Here is a 20,106-nt window from a genome sequence, read left to right as displayed (position 1 = left end):
TCGATTTTGCGTTACCTCGACGAACGTTTGCGCGATGTATTGTAAAACCGAATCGTTTCACTGCGTTTGTTCGACGAAAGAACGCGAAGAAATGGTACCCAAGCAACGGTGAACGAACAACTACTTTCATGCGGTGACCTTGCAATTTATCCCCCGGGGTCCAACCCAATTCAGACTCCAAAACGCGCCAGCACACCTTGTAGCATCATTGGAAGCGACCGCGGTCTTTTGCAGTCCCGACATCTCGTGACTGGCTCGCACAGTCAGCAAATTCGATGAACTCGCGTTTGTCGTTCCAATCAGAATAGGATAACCACTCCGCGCTAGTCATCCCGGAGAACAGATCTGGAGTAGCCGGAGGCGGGGCCGTACGAAATAGCGGACACTGTACTCATCGAGTCTCTGTTTGCTGTTCGTAATTTATGGACAATTATCTCTTAGGTAAGCTAACGAAGTTTCGATAAGCTGAAATTTTCATTACGGTGCTCCTCCGCAAGTAGCATACCATAATGCCCGTATTCAAGATAACCGTTGGAATCAGACCCAGTCTTGATCGTTGATTTTTTCTTAATTTCGTCCTCAGTTTTTTTTCCTCCGAAATTTCGTTCAGTTTTTGTTCTTTAATTCTTCAAACACGAATGAACAACTTTTCGCGAGTACGATTCCCCGAAAAGGTTGAAATATTTTTCCGATGTCGCATAAAAAATTCAAACGAACAATCGTCGATTCGCAGTAAACCGATCGGACAAATATTAATAATTTCAGATCCGTTATTTATCTTCCGTGTTTGTTCGCAATATTATGTACGTATTATGTACATTGTACGCGTGTCCTTTGGTTGCAGATGTAGATGTACATAAAAGAAGAAAATGAGGGAAACAAATTTACAGAATTAATACAAGCGTTGAATTTATGCGATCAATTTATACGTGTATTTCTATCGATTGTTTATTCTATATTCGTATGTAAATCAAAGGTAGAAAAAATTACAAATTAGCGTATACTCCGACGGGAAGAAAACGTGTTGTAAATTTCACCATTCTTTTCGATTATTAGACGAAACATATTCGTGTTATACAATTTGGAAAAATTATTGTTTCGTAGTTTTTGTTAAAATCTTTGTCAAACGTTATCCAACAAACCTTAGCATAGACTCGATTGAATATTTGTATTTAATTAAATATATTCAATTCGGTTTCTCAGTTTTGATCAAAATTTTATCTCGATCTATTTTCAAATCTAATTATTCTTTTCGTGTTAGTCTAATCCTCTTTTAAAAAAAATCAAAACCCTAAGTATCCGTGTTTTGGTATTTTTCATAAAATAACATTTCAGTGTTACGTCGGAGCGTGTCGTCGTTTAATTAGCGGTGTTGTCCAAGATTCTCACGGAAGCTCAAAAAGGACGACACGACGCTGCGTGTCCCAATACTCGATACGAGAATCGATAACGGGTAATACACGCAGCTGCAGCGAACGTTGCAAATAAAATGCATCGTGTAAATAGATACTTGCGTCAAAGCGACCACGCGGCTGTTGTACCGAACAGAGAAACCGGAATCGATTCATGCATCGGGATCGGTCTGTGCTTCTTTTCTACTAATTGTGATTAAAAATTCGATGAGAATATCGTGGTAGTTCGATTAATCTCCGAACATTTCATCAATGTTTAACATTTCCAACCGAGAAAAGACTCTTCTCGGAACATTCTTTAGTTAAAACGCGATCTAAAAGAATGAAGTATGAAGTAAATAATTCCAAATGTTATCTTCGTAGCAAATTCCAGAATAATTTAAACAGAAAATGAAGTACAACGAAGTGGACGTAGATAACACTGATTTGTTACATATAATTTGTTGTTACGAAAAAGAAAAGATGTGACGTTTATGTTCATATCTTTTAATGTTTATATAATGGAATGTGGACATGTGTTTTTTATATATCACAGAGATTGTTTTCGTGAGTTTAGAAAAACACACTTTAGAAAAACCTGTTTAAAGTTGTACAGTTTCTGTAGTAATACTTATAAAACCTTGTTATTTAATCTAATCGGTGATATCAGGGTCATATAAAAATTCACACTTTAAGTTCAGTTACTCACAGAAGTAATTTGTACACAAATATACTCACGATTCATTATTTATGCACTAAGCATACAAGTACGACAAAGAACCTGAGACACGATTAGGGGAAGTCCGTGCGTATGTGTTTCGTCCTTGAAGATTTTAACAAATTCCAGTATCTCGTATTCAAAGACGCTCACTTCTAACATGGAAGAATTCCCCGACTTACAACATACGTAGTCGATTATATTTTACATATCTTCGTTTTATTATACTTTGAAATAGTTCGAAAAATTGTTGATATTTCGTCAAAAAATTGTACTCGAAAATACACAACCGAAATTTAAATTTACATGTAATCGAAAGTACACTATATGGTACAGAAATATAAAAATTTAGAGTCACCGTGTTGTAAACGATAAATAAAACTATTATAGCAGAAAATAATTAGAAGATTCTATAAAATATTACGTTCGTATTTTCCAAGATCCATTACTAAGCAACAATTACTTAATATTATTTACGTTCTGCTTACTCGAGGTATCGCACCTACCTTACAAATTTTACTCGAATAAAAAATGTCGAACAAAACCAACGTGTAACTCTTATTAATTTGTTCATTGTGAGATATTTTATTTTATAATTCGTATATCTTATTCGACGAGCAACGAATAAAGAGTGGTTCGACGTTTACTGATTATTCGAAACTTTTATCCGGATAAAAAATTTTTGTCAATCTCCAAGGAAGATGACACTTTGCAGACACGAATTGAACAATGCAACGCGACGTAACGACGGATACGATAACGTATCCCAACCGACGTGTACCGTTATCACCGAAGGAAATTTCTCGTGATTGTTCTCTGCCCCAGATACCAAGAAAGTCGCGCTATTTTGAAAGTTAAAGGTTAACGCCGACGTGTGCTTAAAATGAAGTTATAGCGCCAGTTTTTCACACTGTTCCGCCCCAGATTTTGTTTATCTATCGCGGTTTGTTTTGCTCGCGTCTTTCATACTCTATTTCGTAATTCTTCGGCCGTTATCATTGGATAACTTGTTCCATTATTTCAACTAAAAAAAAAAAAAAGAAAAATACGTTATTTTGTGTTAAGCGCCGGACAATGGGGAGTGGTACAAGATTACGAAACGACAATCGAAACAGAAAAATGTACAAGGTTCTAGCAAAAATGATAGTAGAATCGAATAGAAAGTCGTGCTACGTGTAACAATAAGTCGAAAAAGGAAAATAAAGTTTTTTCTTCGGAGATTTTGTTTTCGAGAAAATTGACAATGAAGTTTATAAAGTACCATCTCGATGGTTTCGCGAATACTCGATTCAAAAGCTATATGCGATGATAATAATAACGAGCAAACATGCTCGAAAGAAAAAATTCAATTCTTTTTCCCTTTCGAGTTATTTTTTCACGTAGAATCGTCTCCTGTTCGATTGCATCGTTATTTTCGGTGTACTCTGTATTTCCTGTGAATTCTCTAAATTTCCACGGGATTAGTTCCATCGTTAATATACTTTCGCTGGAAGCATAGACATGAAAAAGATATTAAAGCTGCTAATGTTCCTTTAAACGCGGCAGCGTGAAAAGTTTTTCATCGATTTCTGATCGCGACTTTCGCAACGATTTCTCAAAGAAGCAGAAACAATGCTGCAATTGTAAATGCATTCGCCACATATACACGTTTATCTTTTTGCTCGCTCGAACAAGACCTAATGTCGTACAGAACGATAATGATAAATAAGCACCGACAACAACGTCACTCTGCCATACATTTCTTACCACTCTCGTTTTCATTTCGATAAACGTTAAAAAAAGCTGATGCAACGAGAGAGTAACGCGCATTAGTGTCAACCGAAACAGGATAGAAAGAATAATGACGCATAATGCGTCGGTTTGTTTGTCACGGTCAAACACTCGGCAGATTCTTTAAACTGAATGCACGGCAAAGAAAATACAATACTTATTTACGTTGAGAAATATCACGTTGCAATTCAATCGGTTGCACGTGACAAAGCAGTTGTTTCTTGTAACACTTTCTTCGTTTACCTACGAGATAACATATTCATGGACGTAATTTTCGATAAAGTTTTAGAAAATTAAACGAAAGTGTTTTTGAAAATAAACGCAAAATATGACGAAGACGGTTAAGTATTCGAAGACAATCATAATCGACGCGTTTCATCGAACAAACGACTCGATAAAATACACGACTGCGTGAGAAAACTTTATTGCATCCTATTGACCAATAGAAAGAGTGGTCATTCAACAACGAATGAACTTAGAGATAAAGGGAACATCCAACACCATTGAGCGACCACATTGTTAATTATATCTTACTAGCTTTCACTGTGGCTCACTCTCGTCTCCGATGTGTTCAAAATACGCGGAAAATTGAGCCAATATTGTACTCTGTAAGTTGAGCTCCTTATTGGATCGGTTACCTTGGTAGCAATCCTCAGCTCCGTTTCCCTGTAATTATCGAGGTTCTATTTTAACACCGTTCGAACAGCTAAGAATGTTAACTTCGATCAAATATTTCTTACTTTTTTAACTGCGTCAAGTATTCTTGTAATTATCGAGATTCTATTTTAATATCGCACGAATAGCTAAGAATTTGAACCTCGATAAAATATTTGTTACATATTTAACTGCATCAAATATTCTTGAAATTATCGAGGTTCTATTTCAACACCATTCGAACAGCTAAGAATTTTAACTTCGACCAAATACTTGTTGCTTTTAACTGCGTTAAGTTTTTTGTAATTATCGAGGTTCTATTTTAACACCGTTTGAACAGCTATGAATTTTAACTTCGATCAAATATTTCATACTTCTAACTACATTTAACTACATTATTTTTGTAATTATCGAGGTTCTATTTCAACATCGTTCGAACGGCTAAGAATTTTTAACTTCGATCAAATATTTGTTACTTTTAACAAGATTCAGTTCCATTTAAAATTGCGCACCGTGCGACGCGTAGTAAGATTATTCGAAACGTTGTTCAAATTTTTCTTTCGTGTACTAGAATTGCGAAAAGAAGCTCGAAGGATCGTTTCGAATGTTCCTCGATCGTCTTATCATTTCGAAAATTCCTCAGGGATACGTTTCCGCGGTATCGTGACTCGAATAGCGCGTGAAATTACTTTCGAATTAACCCCTTCTTGCAGTAGTCGCGTTACAAGAAAAAAAGTGTACAAGGTGGTAGGGAGGGGGGCAAAAAATCCCGAAGGATTGTTTTAAAACATTCCTTCGTCCCCCGATCGCGATTGAAAATTTTCGTATTATTTCGAACATCCCTCGGGGATGAATCTTCGCGCTATCGTGACTTGATTACGCGTGAAATTACTTTCGAATTAACCCCCTAACAGTGGAAATCGTCTCGCAAGGAGGAAAACGCTCTACGGGAGAATTGCTCGCGAATTACGAAGTTCCGTTTGGCCAATAAATTCAAAATCGCAGGGAGAAGATTCATTGTTCCGACGATTAAATATTCCCACGACCGATAGGAATCCATTGTCTTAGAAAAATCCGACCGATCAACCGGACAAAAAAGAAACAAAGGATAAAGAATGATGTCGATTGGACGAAATCCTTTGTTTCCTTTTTATCGTGTTAATCGATCGGTCGTATTCGTTGTTCAGTTAGGACGTAGCCTTACATTTTTCATTTTGAAAAAAACATTGTCAGCGCAATCTGTATTGCATTTTTTGATGGAGTTGGTTCGACGAAGATTAACGATCAGAATTCATCCTCAAGGACCACGTTATCAAGTTGATGCGTACTTGTCGTTATCAAGTCGATGTAAACTTCTCCAAAACTTTGCACGTGTCATTTCTGACACCATTTCCAATGATTTATCTCCGTTCCTTGAACTGGAATAAAAATCAGAACATTTTTTTCTTATAGATAAAGTGTCCGTAAGTCGATATCGATTACAATTTTTGTTTATTATCGAACATAATACTTTCTGATTCTTGAAAAGATCGATCGTCACGGATCTTACGTTCGATCAATAGAACAGAGTTAATTTTTTCATTCTTTTCAGCAACGTAACTTACTCTCAACAGTAATTTTCATTCATTTATAACAGAGACAGTATTGTACAACATACATTATGGTATAATATAGTATTGTCGGTAGAATTGCGCGGTATATTATCCAACATCGTATAAACGCTACAATATTCTGCAATTTTAATCACAATTTTAATTACCCTTGTAATTCGTACAACTTTAAACGAGTTTTCCTCCAAACAAGTATTTTTAGACCGTTCTATTCATCCATTTGGCTCGACATAAGCCAATACCTGTATTTGTATTGCACGTGCGGATTTACGTTTGAAAATTTGCATTACTTCTTAAAAAGTTTTCCGTTTGAAAATAAATATTTCTAAAAAAATTTCTACGCGCCAACATCTATCCAATTTCGAAAACTTTCAATTTAATTCAATCCCGATCGTTAGAATATATTTTCCACACGCGTTAATACATTTACATGTAAATTGTCAAAAAATATTTTTCGAAGTATTTCACTTTCAGTATGAAACATTTGTATTGAACGTACCGTGTCGTTAAGAGAATGTTCCCAAATATCACTTTTATTTTCGTTCCGAAGGTGTTGTTTCTCCCCTTAATTACCAAAGTGGTTCAGGCTATAAGATTTTCTGCGACCCAGTTCTGCATCCGTTACGAAGCTGTTTGTCATTCGAATAGTGAACAGAACGACGCGGTAATCCGATGAAATTTCCTGGTCCAGGTGTTAGGATATCAGGAGTCATCGGCGTCACTCTTTACTACCACGCGGTGTAACGTCACGTTGCGGAAAGCCATCGGGTTTCTAGTCACGTTAATTAGAACAACCTTCGGCCGGTAATTTCTACTGGGTGTGGAGAACGGGCAGTGGAAAGTGCATCCTCGTGTAATTTAAGTTACAAGTGGAACACGCGACGTTTACATTAATCAAGAATACGTGCTGACACGTAAGCCGGGTCCTGAGGCATCGTCTTCGCACAAACGCGTTGATAAACGTTGTCCAAAACTGCGACAGCGACTACGATCGAATCGACACACACGTTTAAAATCTGAATTTCAAATACACACGACTTTATTTCTTGTATGGTAACAGGGGATCCCCTGGTTTCTCTCTCGTTCGACGAAAATGTCGATTGAGATTTTCCATTTTTTTTTTTTTTTTTTTACGTTTATATATACAGATTCCATTCACCTTGAACTTGTATACTTTAAGTGAACGCTAATTACTATAATTTCGTTACAACGAAGGGTAGTCGAACAATGAATCAAAATTGTATTCTTTTAATAATATTTTACTTACGTTCAAAAAGTTACTTAATTATCCAGAATCGCGTTCGTTTAACGCACTTGGACTTTGTATCAGTATTTCTTCATCAGTGATTTATATTTCTAAGCTTCGTTTCATCCATCTTTGTAGTCTTTCAATCGTACTCCGTGCAGAACTACAAACGTTTTAAAATAACGCTCTACGGAGGTCTGATTTGAATTGTACAAAGAGCAAGATTTCAATCAGAGGTTTCTGATCATTATTCGTTATCGTGTAGTGATATATTATTAATTTAAATTTTGTCGTTCTTAAAATAAATCGAACTATCCGTAAAAGGATATGCTCAATTTCTATTCGACCACCCTGTACATGTACATGATAACTACTGTAGTTTATCTACAGAAGTACTGATTTATGGAACGATTTTAAATATCTGGAATGATACATGTAGAATGATTTTTTAAACGATATACATTAACATACACACGAGATATTACACGTTCAATTGTAAATTTGTGGCACTATTTATAGCCACGAAATGAAAATTATAATTTCCAATGAGAGTAGCAGCAGCCGTTGACTTCATAAATATATTATTGCGTCGCAACAAATATCATCCGCGAGAAGAAATATAGTAATTCATTTTATTTTTTCCCCTAACGGGAACCACCGAAGTAAGAAGAATTATGGTTTAAAAGGTTTGATTGATTTCTGTGAGAGAAGTCGTTTATTTCCCCGTTGGATCGTTTCTCGCTTCACTGTATTGATTCAGTATCGTAAACTGAACGTGACATTAATTTGAGCGATTGATTCGATTCATCTTATTTCATGACCTTCGATGCGCAATATTCTTTACTTTGGCCGAAAGTTTCAAATTTCTTTCGTCGATCTTCATTATCCTCCAGGAAAAAGGTAATGCTGTTAGATTACGTAAATACTTCTAGCCTTTAATTAATGCGACTTTGTACTTTTTTTTAATCCGTGATTACATACTGTGATTGATTATGAATTCGCAAAAAAAACCTTTGTAAAATTCGATAAAGAAATACAATATAATAATAGTGACAATTATAATAACAACAAATACATATTAAAAAGGAAAGGAACAATAATGCAGTATTGAGCGAAGAAGGTAAAATTAACCAACCATATGCTATTATTAAGTGGAACCTTGAATATAAGCATTGCTCAGTTTGCATAGTAGTTGATTCACGAACGTATAAATATTGTAGAAGTAATTTTATTTTATAATATTTAGAAAATGGAATAGACATCGTAGAATGAAGACTTAACAAAAGTATAACTTTGCAAGACGGGGAAGATTTGTATCGTTTCAAAATTACTAAGCAAAAAATATTTTCAAGGATGAATACAAATACTACATATTTGTCATGTTGTCAATGATAAATGTCTGCTTTTCTCTCTTGAATTTTTTCGAGCAAAATATATTTAAAAAAAAGAATAACAGTATCTATTAACTCATTTGCAGCAAGTCGATAAATATATAATAAAATAAAATAAAAATTTGCATCGAAGTATCGCACAAGTATTAAAGTTGACAAAAATTATTCCCATCGTTGTGTTAATATTTTATAGAAATTCTTTTGCGAATATAAACAGACATTAACCAACGGAGTACATTTTTAGAATACATTGGCTTTTGAATAAAGAACTTTTATGTTACGAATTAAGATTCTCGAACTCTGTCCAATTTTCAATTTAATTTGAATTTCTACCTAATATTCTGTTACTCGTTTCAAACGACACGTTTCAAATTATACTTCGTATAAATTTGTAGCTTCCGTAATTTTTTTCAGTTTCGAACTTCCTCAAAATGCAAAATATTCATGAAAATCGATATTTTAATAAGAGAAAATTTAAAAAAAAAACAAGTTTATTTTACTTTTTACACTTAGCATTAAGCTCGAGCTGTTCGATTATCAAAATGGATATTATTCAATACGATTATCCGTATTAAATACCGTATTAATTGTTGTTTTAATCGTATACGTAATAATCAATTTATGAGAATCGTCTAGAATTAGAGAGAAATTCGCTAACATCCGACACACATGTACGTCTGCTATTGCATTTTGTTGCATTCATCGTGCAACGTCGAATGAAGCGACGTTTCAATGAATAGACATCCGTCGAATAGTGATTAACGATGGTAGAATGTTTCCAAGTGTGTATGAAATTAATTTCCAAAAAGTTGAAATTAACATCGAGCGACGTTTTCCAATTCGCTAACGTTGAGATCGTTTAATTAAATTAAATATACATATAATAGACCATTTAAGAGTATAGCACGACCACTTCATAGAATAAACAGACCCACCTACTCATTGTCAGCGCCAGATCTCTACACAGGCAAACCTAAGTAATCGCCCAGATGTGTTTGAAGTTTCATAAATCATAAAAATTGTCATTTATTTGTCTTAATTTATTTTATTTTTGTAATGCATTATTTCTTTTTATATTCACTATTAATAATCTTGGTATTTTATATTTTTTGTTGCGAGAAAGAAGAGCGTAATAATACTTTTTTTTTCTACCTAACAACGTAAATTGTGTACAAATGTGGTTTTGCCCTTACATGTCAAATGTACGAAACTCAACTCACGATCCGATATATTTTAATTGAATATCTTTATTAAATGTTAAATCTAACTATGAAACAGTTATTAAGGTCCTCAAAGACATAAATTTATTAAACGAACTGCAACACATGGATACACGAATAACCGTAAACAGTTGAGACTTTAAACTTTGTATATAACAGAATTTAAACAAAATTGTAATTCGTGAAACTAGTATTGCAATGGAAGTTGTAATAATTCGTGCTAAAACAAGTTAGTATTATACAATGAAAGTTTTAACATATATAGTTGCAAATTCTATTCCAAAGTACAACCAAATGTTGAGATATGCGATAGCGTATGAAATTAATGCTTTGGTTATAGAACTGTTTCTTTTATTTTGCGTAGACTCACCGTACATATAAGTCATCGCATAAGTTGTTTGATTCTTTTTAAACTATGTTATTTGGCGTTAAGATTTACATTCGAGGATTCGAAATCGGAAAATCACCATTGAAATAAGCTCTGTAGCTAGCTGTAGATTAGGTAAGTTTTTCGAAGTCAGAAGGAAAAATCTTCACACTTTGTCTTCTTGACCGAGTTGTGACAGCCGTTCTCACTGAAATAACGATTAAGAAAAGTTCCGAGGAAGGAAACTTTGCTGCAATACGACACACTGCCGGACCTGGCATCTCTATTTTTATATATATATGGCACCAAGTGGTTTCTACCTTTTCTTTAAACTAAAGTTGAGAATTTTGTCTATCTTAAATAAAAAAGTTAACAACAATCAGCATCTGGTTGTGTGGGTACAGAAATTTCCACTTTCGAGAGATAAAGTTCAAGCCACGAATTCGCTTAAAAACGGGGTAGGTAGCTATTTTTATCTTGAACTGAAACTTCCCGACTTCAACAAGAAAAGTATACGAGATATATCGAGAGTTAAGAGCGAAGCAAATTTTTTCCTAATAGAAACGTAATAAAATTAGTAGTCTATACCATAACTAAAATATTTCAGAAATCCGTTTTTATTACGATCGTAAATCCCCGTGAAAGAATCCTCCAATTTGTCCTCTGAACCGACGTTTATTGCAGTCGGCTATCTTGAATTAAGTTGACCCCTGAAGCGTGATTTGAAAGCGTCTACCATGGTCGTTTTCGCGACAAAGGGACTGCTATTTTAATTACGTTCGTATGATACTAGGGAAAGAAAAAGATGAAAGGTTAGATGCACTCGGCAAGTATTAATTTTTACCAGGCCCAGATATATTGAAAATAAATGTTGGAATCAAATTCTGACACTTTTACAATTTGGGTTTACGACACGGTGTGAATCGAAGTTCAAGGTTACAAAAGTGGTTTTTTATTATATCAATAAAGGACACTCCTATCCGTTTCGAATTTAAAAATGAAACTTGAAAACAATTGTTTTTACAGGTAGATGGAATAAACACGATATCGAAAGATCAAAAAGATAAAAAATGAAACACATTATCAGCATCTTCTGCATACTCGAATAGTATCAATAATAATAATAGTAGTAGTAATAAAAATTAGGTATATTTTATCTCCGATAAAATTCAATAAGAGAATCAATCTTTCTTTAACTCAAAAAAATATCAAGAAAACCAGAACAACATTTTTATTTTATTAAATTTCGTTCGAGAAATGGAACAGACATCCTCTTTTATTTTATAAGACGAGTAGCTCAGGTGTTATATCCAACGAGTACATATTTTAAGATGCTGTATAATGAAAGAATTTTGAAGCGACTAGAAATTAATGAAATTAATAAAGAATTTTTTGTTGACAATAAAAAAAAGGTTACAAATCCCACATGTATCACACCGTACGTGTATTTTATGACAATTTTCTATTTCTTTTCTTCAGAACCTTACTGTCCGATAACATTCGACGGATGGTCCTGTTGGCCGAACACGCCTGCTGGAACAACAGTATACACACCATGCCCAACTTTTATCACCGGTTTCGACGGGTCACGTGAGTTACTTTAATACTACGTTCGCAATTCAAATTTTGTTACATCCACCCTCGAAGCGAACCCGTTTCCCAATACGACGACAAGGTAGTGAAAATACGAAGACCGTAACAACATTCGCATAACTTCAGTATTTAATATATTCCAAAAGTGTATACATAAAAAACGATAGGAAAACAATCTTATTTAAATGGGTGTATCAAACCCACGTATTACATCGTAATATATGTATATATCACAATAACATTAAATAGTATCTTTAAAACGCGCGGCAAACATTGCGTTGCGTGTAGTAGAAAAATACATTTAATAATAAAATAAATCACGTCTGCTTTCAATTGAATCTCTTAAAACTGTACGAGATATTCGTATAAAAAAATAAAAATGCCAACCGTTCAGCAACGTTTATTAACACATCGGTCCATTATCAGTCGGTTAATCCGTTAACAATATTCGTTCGCGTATTAACTTTATATTTCAGGAACGCAATCGTCGAAGCCAGTTTTGTTAATGATATCGCAGAGGACACTCTTGATGGCCGGATGATCGTACTCGGTGATCTTCGCCACCAAGTTGTTGTATCTGGCCATGTACTCCTTCGATTTAACCGGGGTTAACATATTAACAGCCATCAATGTAGCTTCAATCGATCCGATTTCCATCAGTCCTTCGATGACGCTTAAGGTGACGTCCTCTTTGTCATAATGCCTGAACATATTCGTTCTGAGCAAGTATTGCAGGGTGTTTGACATGAAAAAGAGGAAGAGCGGTGAGAAAGTTGCGATCAGTTCGGGCAACTTTTGACCGAGCTTCGCTCCAAATTCTTTAGGCGTTTTCACGGACACCTGTTCCTTCGCGTACATCAGCAACAAGTAAGACGTGGCGTCCATCTGCGGCGTGAGCACGCTGAGAAACGCTTTCAACATCCCGTCGATAAGTCGTGGATCCACATCGAGGTATAAAACCGTATTGATCAGGTCGTCGACGAATCTTTGGACCGCGTGATTCACAGGATAGAAGAGCGATCTCTTCGGATGGGGCACGTTCCAACCGTTTTTCACGATCTCCACGAAAATATTGGTGAAACTTTTCATCCGTGAGTCGAGTTTATCATTGGCAGGTAGCAAGTGAGCGGTAAGCACCATGATTCCGGCGGCTCGCGAGATGTTCATTTCGGAATGGAAGAGAAATCTTCGTAGGAGTTCCTCCGTGATCTCTTCCGGTAGAAGATTGCAGATTGCTGCATTGATGTTCCCCAATAGTGAACTAATGTGGAATGTCATGCTACTTTGGTTGATGCCGGCTTCCGTGAAATTGTCTATCGTTTTCAACAGTAGCTTGATATAGTCCACGATGTACTCGTTGGGAATCGAGGGAATCATCTGTATCAAGCTGGTCAAATTCGCCTCGTTCTTCATCGTGAAGGTGGAGATCATCTGATTTAACAACGACCACGTATCTGGGCCGGGCTCTTTGCGGAAAAGGTCGCTAGCTTTGACGAACAGGACCTCTCGAATCGAGTAATGCTCCTCGGTTTTCCACTGCGAGAGAAGAAACTCGAAAAGTTGTGTACGCGGCGCTATCATGTGCATGATTCTGATTCCGTGCTTTCGTACGGACACCCTTTGGGTGGACAAGGTTCTGGCGAAAGCGACGACATCCATCATCGAGGTTCTTCGGCAGAGGTTGGTCAGAGACATTAAAGCCATCGATAGATAATCTCCTTCGCAGAGTTTACCTATAAGCTTCAAAGGTACCGGTGGATTCGCGAACTTGATGCTACTGATGACCGTGTAAATCAGATTGTGATTGAGCTTCGCCTCGTCCTGGTAAATGTCGATTATACTATTCTTGGGGATCAGAGGCTCGATGATTTTTATGAACGTTTGACCGTGAACGAGAAGAGCCAGAATTTCCAAAGAGGGACCGTTTTTGTCCTTGTGCAAATCCTCGAGGCACTGCTCCACGAATCTCATAGGGATGTCCTTGTGCCAACGCGTGGCTCTCACGAAACGTCTCGTACTTTCGCGATAAAAATTATTCTTACAGGCTTTCAGATACTCCTTCCATTTGGCCAAAATATCTTCCGGATGCTTCTTCAACAAAACGAAAGCCTCGCCCGAGTCGATGTCAGCGATACTCGTCTTCTCTTTTACGCAGAGACGCGCGAAAAGTTCCTTCTCGTGCTTCTGCAACATAGATCGAAAATTCTCGAGAATGTAGACATTGCTTTGGTCGTTCGTCAGCATTATCCTCTCGATTTCCTGCAACAGCCAAGGGTAATTCTTCACGGACATTCGTTCTATTCGAGCATTGTGATGAACCATAACGTGGGTCTCGTTGAAGTGATATATCGACGCGAAGAGATCGTACAGGATTCCAACCTTGTCTTCCTTCCAAGGGGTCTTGTCGGAATTGTAACTCTTGGAGACTTGGTCCAGACAAGCTTCGAGACACATTCTTTCGTATTCGGGATACTTTTTCAATATGTTCCAATACCCGGTATACCTCATGCTCTTTAGCTCCACGAGCATACCGATAAGTTGGTCTATAGGTTCGTCGTAGATGATCTTGAAATGAATGGCAGCTTCGAGTATCCTTACGCTGATGGAATTCGAAGGCACGAGATCGTTCTTGACGCGTGCGCGTACGATTATGTCCATCAGAACTGCCCAGTGATCTCTGCTTACGTGCGGGAGATCGTAAAGATCCAACAGGGTCTCGAACACCTTCAACAGGAACCAAGATTGCTCGTTTTTATGTCTGTCCCTAAGATACGTCAACACTTTCAATAACGCTTGGCTGTCCTTGTTCACTCGGCAGGAGTAAATCATTTGACAAACCAGAGCCGCTCTGTACTCCATCTCCGAAGTTTTCGCGATCTCTTCCTTGATCTCTGATATCGACTCCTCGGTGGGCAGATAACACCTCCATGTCTGCGCGTAATTCATTTTACCAGCTGTGTTGTTCCCTTTCTCCAACTTGATTCTGGCCTGTTTGATTCGCTCTTCGGCGGGCAACATTTTCATCAATTGAACCGTCACCGACTCCCAATCGTCCAAGACGTTTCTACCGTAAACCTCGCGATAAGATTTCATGAAAAGATCGAGTTTCTTCTCACGGGGATAGTACTCCAGATAATTCAACATGTTATCCGTCCTGAAATCTTTGATATTCTCGGGGAACAACTTGGAATATATCGATTCCATCCGCGTAGCGGTGATCAGTTTCAACGGCACCAATTTTATGTAAAGATTGGGTTTCCGTTGGAAGTGCTCTTTCCCATTTTTTAAGAACGCCTCGGCGCACTTGTTGCTCAGACGCACGAACGGCGGTAGACTCTCGTGCATCTCGTACAATTCGACGAACGATTCCAATCTCTTTTTTATCAATGCGGCTAGAAAGTCACCGAAATCGAAGATGTTCACCTGATGAAGGTTCCTAACGAATGGATCCGTGCTGGGCTTACTCAATCTGAAGTAACGCACGACGAAGTCCGGGTTCTTGCGGAAGATCGTGTCCACGAGTTTTCGATTCAGAACGATTCTTTTCTCCACGATCGTATTGTACATGAACGTCTCGCTACAAGCTGGTAGCAGAGGCAAGGCTTGGTCCATACCGTAGGTGGTGGCAATCGTGGAAAAGAATTCTTCGGCGAGAGCAGACTCCTTACCCGCCAGACGGATGGCCAGGATCTTTATAATGCGTAACCTGGTGTTCAGTGTAACGTGAGGAAACAGGTGGTCGAAGAAGTAGCGTATGTTGGTGATGGTTTTGTTGCTACCATCGAAGAAACTTGAAGCTTGCAAAGCTTTGTTTACCACTATCGTGTCCTCGGATTTCAATGCCTCTGCGATAGCCCAGTAATTCTTCTGATTCTTTGGATCCTTTTTGTTCAGCATCTGGGCAGCCTGTACTTGCACCAAAGGCATCAGTATTCGCGGTATCTTCTCCGATTCCATTATTTCTTCGAGACTGTTGCATTGCGATATCCGTTCCTTTACTAGTTTCGCTATCCATTTGTACTTATCGCCAGGTGTGGAGCCAGGTATAACCTGAATGGCGTCCAAATAGGGCATCTGGATATCCATTTTCCTTGGCTAGGTGCTGCTCGACAAATGCGATTAAGTGTTACTTGAGTTACTTGAATGTGCCTTATTTACGGGTGGATACAAAATTTCATCCATTCGAACAATTATCGTCAAAAATGTTTGTCCATTCGGTATACGCAATGCAATGAATGATAATTCGGTACAGATTATTGAACAATTTTGATCTAAATTGTAATCTGAATACTTTAACGATACGTAAGAGATTTATCGATAATCGAAAGTGCACACAGATTTATTTCCACTATTGAAAGAATAGTGCTGGAGAGTGTTGAATGAAAAAGTGTTTGTTTAATTATTAAGCATTATCTGGACGATTCGTTGCAATCAGAAAATACGAAAAAACAAAAAGGAACTTTAATAATCATATAGATTACCTGTGTACGTATCATCTTATCTAAACTGCCTCCGTGTGGATTTGATCGTATACATTGAATTTGCCGCATATACGTATTTGTGGACAAACGTTTCTGTTACGAACAATTACGTACTAATATATACAGTAGGGTGATCCTTATTTTTTTTTACCACGGAATTTCTTTGGTCCAATGAATGGTTCCAATGAATAAAAAACTATTTTAAAAAATAAGACCAACAAATTTCGCAAATGTAATTTCAATCGTAGCTAAGAACCACCCTAATATACAGAGTGACTCACGAAATATGTTACAGTCAGTTTTCTCGAAAATAACTTAGGACAACAACAAAATTCCTGTTTTGGTACATTAAGGTTCACTGGGGATTTTTACATAGTAATTATAGTATCACTGCTAGTCCTCCCCTTTAGAAAAACGAAAACACCTTTTCCAATTTCGTTTCTACTAGAATTACATACAAATTTTTACATTTTCGTAGAGTTTTGTTTGAAATAATTTTGAAATATGAGCGAAAGGAGAAATGGGACAGAAATAAGAATTTGTACAAGCGTTTGTATTTAAAAAATGATTCAATAGCAAATAAACCCGATACAAAATTAAAAGATAAAACGAAAAAAAAAGAAAACAACCGAATACAAGATTGTAATAAAATCGGTAAAAGATTTGACAAATGTTTTCCAATATACGAATGTGTAACTCGTGAGGTGTCATAAAGTTCATCGTGTTCCTTCAATTTTGCAACGTGTAAAAATAAATATTATTTGGATTAAAAATAACTATCCAAAAATGTAAAAATACGTATGTGATTTCATAAACTAAAAAAAAAGTGATACGAGGTGTCTGGCTGATGCAATAGGTGGAGAAAATCAGTGTCATCACACTGTCACAAACACCCCAGTGAACCCACAGTATGGTTTCAAGTAAATATTCTTTATCTTTAAAAGCTCTATCAAAGAATGTACAAATTTTGTTCGTATTCGATATTCAATGTTTACATATATATTTCTAAAGGTCTCTCTAAACGCAAAAGTACCAAAAAGAATAATTTTTGTTGCTTACCCTATTAAATAGTTGTCAAAAAGCTCGTAGTAATACTTTGTGGCTCTCTTTGTATTCGATGTCTGACGAAATCAACATGTGACACTAACGAAGCTTCACTGACTGAGAATTTAAATAATTCATTACTCGAACGGTGAAAAAACGTGTCATTTGTACGACCCATAACCAAATAACAAGATGTCCGAGTACTTTTATCTACCTCAGCAATGGTAGCCGATGAACAGCAGCGAGATTGATCCTCGATCGAAGCCGGCTGGGAATTACGTCCAAAGTTTCGTAATATTTGTAGAACACTTGATTTGTCGTATAATTCAACACGAGATATGTTGTATTTTTTTTTGACGTTTTACGGTGAATTTTAGCTGCCCATACTTCGAGATATCGCACGCGTGACCAGTTCGCGACAAAACACGGACGGGTCTATTCTCGCTACAAAATGAAGCTTGGTCAGCGTTGACTAATCTCAAACGTCACTACGTACATATTTACCCGGCCGGTTTAAGTTAGGTTAGGATCGAGTGAACCAAATGCATTTACAAAGAACGACTATTCGACTCGTTGAGGCTGCTCCTCCATTGTTTCCTCGGTGTTTAATTATTTAACGAAAACTTTGTTTAGATTTGAATAGTCTCGATACAATATTCGTACAAACTCTCACATAAACTTCACGATCATTTCGTTGCCAAGACTGCTCGAACCACAACTTTCTACGCATGCGCGACTATACGTGTATGTGTGAACTGTCTGGCACGAATCCAATCTCACTTCACTTCTTTCTTCGCCCCACTCGGAGAGCGTCGTGTTTGGCCTCTGACGCATTCACTGATGCGCGAAATTTATAATTTAAACTGTCAATGCACGCAAAGATGCGTTAACTTTCTACCGACTACGATTAACGAAAAAGATATTTCGACAATTACGATTTAGCTGAATTTGTAAATGTCGTTGCTTGGTTTTCTAAAAAATCTCTAACATTGTTCGATCGTTCGTAAAAGATTGTGTCTATCGAAGTTTCGTAAACTTTAATAACGAGTCAGAAAGTTTTTCGAGGACCGGATTTGTCAATAATATATACCCTGACAGTACACGATTATAAGTTTATAAAAAGGCGTATAAAAAAAAAGAATTCCATAAACAAATATGAGTTTCATAATTTCTCCGAAGGTCTCGATCGTCCGGCCTTGCTCGGTCCGATTAAGCCGATTAATAGCAATCCCACAGTACTTTTATCTTTGTTTTCTTTCCTTAGTTTATCTTTGTATCGAATGGAACAATTCAACAATAATTTTATTCATATGGAAAAATTTTACTTGCGATAAATACTGCATACGTATTCTATAGAACTATTATACAATAATTAACAATCGAGTAATGTGTTTAATAATACTATTACTACGATAAGTTCGTAATTTAATTTTACTGACAAAATTTGTTTGCGCTTAATAAGAATAAAATATGTATTTACGTCATAATTTCATCCATATACTTGGTTTCTTGCGGTTTCTTCGAGAATTTGTATAAAACTTTGATATCTTTAAAACGTATTAAGTAAAACAAACAAAAAATGTTATTTTCAGAGGTGATAGTTAATAAACAAGGTGGAATGTAAATTAAAAATAAAACAAAAAATATTTTCTGAATAAAAAATAAAAACGTGGTGGTTAAGATAAAGTTGCTTTCTCGAGTATTGTCAAAAACGTGTCATCTGATTAAAAGAGGCATATCAATTTTCATTTCAAGAAATCCTGATATGTTGAGAGCTGAAGAGAATTATCCTGGAAGTAATATACGTGCTATTGGTCAGAGTTTTAATTACTTCCGTGAAATACGCGTAACTTAGCGAGGCCTGCAAACAATGTCATCTGTTGTTAGTATTGAATTGAGATTTCTTCTTAATATACGACGGCAAAGCCAAGCAGAAAGAAACAGTCGATAGGCAGAGAGAGAAGCACTCCCTTTACGTCATGATACCCTTGGGGACAGTTCTCTTTAGCTATCAAGAGTATACGAGTTCGATATGCAGAGTGCCCTAGAAATAGGTGCCTGAACTTTGATGTAGGATTCTACTTATCCCAGGGATAAAGAAAATGTATACTACCTTAAATCCTTTTTGTTAGTCAAAACGAAAACTCATTTTACGTATAATATCGAAATTACAAATAAATCAACAAAAGTTCATCACATTTCGAATCTTAGAGTTCCCAGTATTCTCTTTCAAGTTGTACGCGTCAACAGCGTTTATTTCCGTATAATTATTAATAGAAACTTAAAAGAATCAACTATATCAATTTTACTTTACTTTATTTAAATAGAATTTTACGAAATTGTCCAATTATTAAATATTTTCAAGAAAATACGTGTATAAAATAACAGGTAGTAAAAAGTGTCATATAATTTGATCTTTATACGGCCCCAGTAAAACAATATAAACAAAAAAATAATTATTTTAAAAAATTGCAATTGCCATAGTGGATTTTTTAAAATAAATTATACTACAAATTTTTATGCCATATGCTGCAATTCATTATATTTTTGAAGGGAATTATTCTATGCGAGTTCATAGAATTCAATTAAAATAGCATGCAACCAACTCAATTTTGCACAAA

General features: G+C 36.2%; 2 protein-coding genes and 1 long non-coding RNA gene across 14 annotated transcripts in view; 1 reads left to right on the top strand and 2 right to left on the bottom strand.

Annotated features, from left to right (window-relative positions):
* Dh31-r (Diuretic hormone 31 Receptor) overlaps nt 1-20,106 on the top strand; it is a 201,755-nt gene that overhangs the window by 126,943 nt on the left and 54,706 nt on the right. For all 9 annotated transcript variants that reach the window (XM_076311724.1, XM_076311733.1, XM_076311726.1 and 6 more), the window contains one exon: nt 11,847-11,957. In XM_076311724.1, coding sequence (XP_076167839.1) covers nt 11,847-11,957 — 111 coding nt within the window. The remainder of the gene's footprint in view (nt 1-11,846; nt 11,958-20,106) is intronic.
* On the bottom strand, nt 4,413-6,948 carry LOC143147033 (uncharacterized). The gene is made up of 3 exons (XR_012992157.1): nt 6,643-6,948; nt 5,738-5,951; nt 4,413-4,545 (listed from the first exon to the last, which is right to left on the bottom strand). It is a non-coding gene; the product is annotated as an uncharacterized LOC143147033 (long non-coding RNA).
* On the bottom strand, nt 12,072-18,203 carry LOC143146955 (uncharacterized). Of its 4 annotated transcripts, none has more exons than XM_076311721.1 (3): nt 17,700-18,203; nt 17,501-17,602; nt 12,072-16,062 (listed from the first exon to the last, which is right to left on the bottom strand). In XM_076311721.1, the coding sequence occupies exon 3, from the start codon at nt 16,044-16,046 to the stop codon at nt 12,426-12,428; it is 3,621 nt and encodes a 1,206-aa protein (XP_076167836.1). In that variant the 5' UTR covers nt 16,047-16,062; nt 17,501-17,602; nt 17,700-18,203; the 3' UTR covers nt 12,072-12,425. The 4 variants fall into 4 exon arrangements, with proteins under 4 accessions (XP_076167836.1, XP_076167838.1, XP_076167834.1 ...); XM_076311723.1 differs by having other exon boundaries at nt 17,501-17,929; nt 17,990-18,203; XM_076311719.1 differs by having other exon boundaries at nt 17,501-18,203.

The sequence above is a fragment of the Ptiloglossa arizonensis genome, chromosome 5, assembly GCF_051014685.1.
Source record: "Ptiloglossa arizonensis isolate GNS036 chromosome 5, iyPtiAriz1_principal, whole genome shotgun sequence".
Taxonomy (NCBI): Eukaryota; Metazoa; Arthropoda; class Insecta; order Hymenoptera; family Colletidae; genus Ptiloglossa; species Ptiloglossa arizonensis.
The sequence above is the reverse complement of the archived record's forward strand: the minus strand, read 5'-3'. Positions and strand labels throughout refer to the sequence as shown.